The sequence below is a fragment of the Pundamilia nyererei genome, unplaced genomic scaffold, assembly GCF_000239375.1.
Source record: "Pundamilia nyererei isolate P.nyererei 1_Seehausen unplaced genomic scaffold, PunNye1.0 scaffold00019, whole genome shotgun sequence".
Lineage (NCBI taxonomy): Eukaryota > Metazoa > Chordata > Actinopteri > Cichliformes > Cichlidae > Pundamilia > Pundamilia nyererei.
This window is the reverse complement of record NW_005187420.1, coordinates 968,534-972,179: the sequence shown is the minus strand read 5'-3', so window position 1 is coordinate 972,179 and position 3,646 is coordinate 968,534. Positions and strand designations below refer to the sequence as shown.

Genomic DNA, 3,646 nt, shown 5'->3' with positions numbered 1-3,646 from the left:
CTTATTACTTACTAAACTGAATAAAATAATTAAATGATGAGACGGCCTCTGCTAGATCTGATGAAGAGCAGTAGCATTACACTAAACCATCTCACTAGGGCGGAGGTGCCCCCTTGTGGCGCAACTTGGGATCTCAGAACATGTTGGCTCTCCAACAAAAATCACAAAATTAAGGCCCTTGTGTAACAAAACTACACCTGAAAACAATGTACAAAAATTAAATCACATAATATGGCCATACACATTATAGTGTTCCTTGTGCAAATATATGTCATGGAAGAATGAAGTTATGTTGTGAAAGATCAGATATATTTCACAAGTATAACCAGTTTAGTTATGCTGTGACAAAGTTGGTGGAACACAAAACCAGTTCGTCATAACTGATCACATTTCTTCTGAAAGTCTAGCAGCCCACAGTCATGGGGGAAAAATGTTTAATAAATTGATCATTATCAAGCTGTGGGTATTAATCTGCTTATATTTGCCATTCGATGGGAGAGAGCAGCTCAGTGTGGTTTCTGGCAAAAACCTCTGAGGACACAAATACTGTGAGACCCTACTGTGCTGCTTATGAACTAAAGGGTAAAACTTTTACTACAGATATTTTTACTAAGTTTCGTCAGGGTGGCCTATATAAAGAAATGTCTCTATATCTGAGCATTTATAACAGTTTCCTTTAACAGTTGTCTCTGCAAAGACTGATGAGCGTGTGAGGTTGCAGAGATTGCGTCACAAAAGCTCAGTTGCTGCTTACATTTTGGGAACTATTTTTTTTCAACATGTTGATACTGGTATAAACAAAGTGTAGTCACTTCCCCAGAGACATCTTCTGTCAAGTAGCCTCAAAGAAACACTGCTACGAGGGCCTGGAAATGCCATAAAAAAAACCCCTGAACATTAAGAAAACAAACTCAATAATATTAATGGTAAAAAAAAACATGTGATTGTGAATGAAATTTGTAAAGTAATTAATTAAAGAAATGTTGTGCACATTAATATATCTGTCTGAGAGTGATTTTGTCATGTTTGTCTTTGTAATTTGTTTGTTTAATGAATTTGTTGATTTTCCCATTTCAGTTCAACCCATATTCTGTTACATTTCTAACATTATATGATGCAAATGAGGCGACTGCTACTCAAAGTGTGGTATTAAGTGAACTTTGTGGCTACATCTAGTTAAGAGACCATTAGAGAAGTGAGGCTACAGCCTCATGGCCTTTCTTACATATTGTTTTATCTGCTGCATTAGTGTGGAGTTATTACCATCATCTCACATCTAAAAAGGCAAGATAATATCCACTATCTCCACAGTTGGCAACAAGAGAATAATTTTGTTTCTGTTTTAGTCGGCGGTATCCTGAGAAATCCATAAGTCTGCACATGCAGCTAACAGTGGCGATGTTCTGCCTCCATCTCACCTTCCTGCTGTCCAGCCTCCTGGCCCAACTACTGAAGGAAAAAGAGGACAGCTCATCTTGCCTGGTACTGGGTCTGGTTTTACACTGGTCCCTTCTGGCCACCATGACCTGGAGTGCTCTGGAGGGGTTCCACCTCTACCTTCTGCTCATCCGGGTCTTTAACATCTATGTGAGGAGGTACCTGCTCAAACTCAGCCTGATTGGATGGGGTGAGTGTCGTTTAGGTGGGACGCTGCTCTGCAATACGCTGTCACAAATCTTTAAATGAAAGTGGATTGTGTTGAAGTGTTGCAGCAGCATTGAGAAGTAGAGAAACAGTGACAATAATGCCTCACGCTGTCCTAAAGAACATTCAGCTGACATTAATTCTGTCTTCCATGTTTTCAGGTTTTCCTACACTGGTTGCAGCTGTTTGTGGGATTTCACGTGTTTATGGCAAATACACTCTGAAATACAGCAACAGCAATTTAACACAACACATGTAAGAAACTATCTTTGATATCACTTAATATTAGAGTGAGCCAGGAGATTTTATTTCTAAGCAAACCCATTTTTTATGTCTTTAATAATGAGCAGGTGCTGGATAAGCGGCAAGTCTGAACAAAAGCTCCTCATAGTCAGCTACATCACTACCGTGGCTTTTCCTTTCTTCGTGGTTGTGTTCAATGCCTGCATGCTGGGGCTGGTGGTGTTTAAGATTTTGGAGCTAAGAAGGGGTGATAGAAGCTTTGGAAGCAGCAGTGACTGGAAGAAGATAAACAAAGAGAGAAAGAAGAGGTTATGGAAGGACTGTGTCACAGTGCTGGGCCTCAGCTGTGTGCTTGGGTTACCTTGGGGGTTAGCCAGCACTACATACGTTTCACTCGCTGGGATCTACATATTCACCGTATTGAACTCCCTTCAAGGTTAGTATGCGATCATCATGTCAAGGATTAACTGGACTTTGATCATTTACTAGAAGAACTGACAAACTATGTCTCTCTCTTCACAGGTGTATTTATTTTCCTGTGGTCTGTGGCGATGGCCTGGTCAAAATCTCAACCTGAAAATAACTCATCAATCAGAGACTCTTCCTCTCAGAAAATGATGACTACTAGTTTCAACAGCAGAAACTGAAAAGACTAATGCATTATCCATGACCTATATTAGGTGTTGCGCTTCTATTGATATGTAGTTCAGTATAACTAACAATTAAAAATATATACACATTTAGATGTGTTATTTCTTCCTTTTTGTGCAAATACTATGTAGAAATTTTGAAGAAAATTCTTGTGATTTTCTGTTTCCTCTTTCAAGCAAATATCAATAACTTGACTGTAATGAGTGGCTCTTTGAGTTGACTTCCTATCAGTTGGAAGCAGTGCAGTTATTCTACTCTGACCTCTGGCAACAACAAGGCATTTTCTTCCAGAGAACTGATGCTCTCTGGATATTTTTTCCAGCTTATTCTCTGGAAACTGCAGAGTGTTGGAAAATGCCAGTATTTCACCAGTTTCTGAAATACTCAGGCACCAATGAGCACACCATGCTCACACCTCCGTTCTGTTTCTGAGTTTAATCATGAGAACATCATCTTCACTATTCCTTCATGCCAATATGCATTGAGTTTGTTTGTGTGTTTTGCTTTTTAGATATTTGCGTTAATGACCTGTTGAACTAGTGTACCTAACAAAGTGACTAGTGAGTGTAGTATTTTTTTTTACTGTTTTTAGAGATTCCGTGCTAATAAGAGACAATAAAAATAACATTTTGAAGACACAAATAACATTTCCATGTATTACATTGTATACTAGATGACCTAATAGTGTGGTCAGGGAGTGTATGTTGTTTGTGATTCCACAGAGACTCTGACAGGCTAACACTAGCAATACTTGGACAACTCACAACCTAACAGGATAAGCATGACATTGCTAAAGCATCACCCTTTGAGGTCCTTCTGATAAATTGCTCCTAATGCTATACCTACTTATAACTAGTTATTATTTATAGCAACGTTCAGGTTAAAGAAAAAATGAACTACAGTACTCTCTGAATGATCGATATTCATTAAGAGTATTTTAAAATACCTTCTTTCTTAATCTTGCAAATTCTTCCCTGATATTTATAAAGTAAATCTTTAAAATGTTGACAAATTTTGAAAATTTTTGACAACAATTTTCTTATAAAATAGTATTTACTTTATTTACTGTTACAGTTATGTGTTAGGTTTTCCACAGCTTAACATTTAC

General features: G+C 37.9%; 1 protein-coding gene across 1 annotated transcript in view; it reads left to right on the top strand.

Moving 5' to 3' along the window:
• LOC102199331 (G-protein coupled receptor 56-like) overlaps positions 1–3,077 on the top strand; it is an 11,787-nt gene extending 8,710 nt beyond the window's left edge. Inside the window, exons 9-12 of the mRNA XM_005726319.2 lie at positions 1,347–1,627; positions 1,806–1,899; positions 1,995–2,323; positions 2,410–3,077. Coding sequence (XP_005726376.2) covers positions 1,347–1,627; positions 1,806–1,899; positions 1,995–2,323; positions 2,410–2,534 — 829 coding nt within the window. The 3' untranslated portion in view covers positions 2,535–3,077. The remainder of the gene's footprint in view (positions 1–1,346; positions 1,628–1,805; positions 1,900–1,994; positions 2,324–2,409) is intronic.
• The last annotated feature ends 569 nt before the right edge of the window (positions 3,078–3,646 follow it).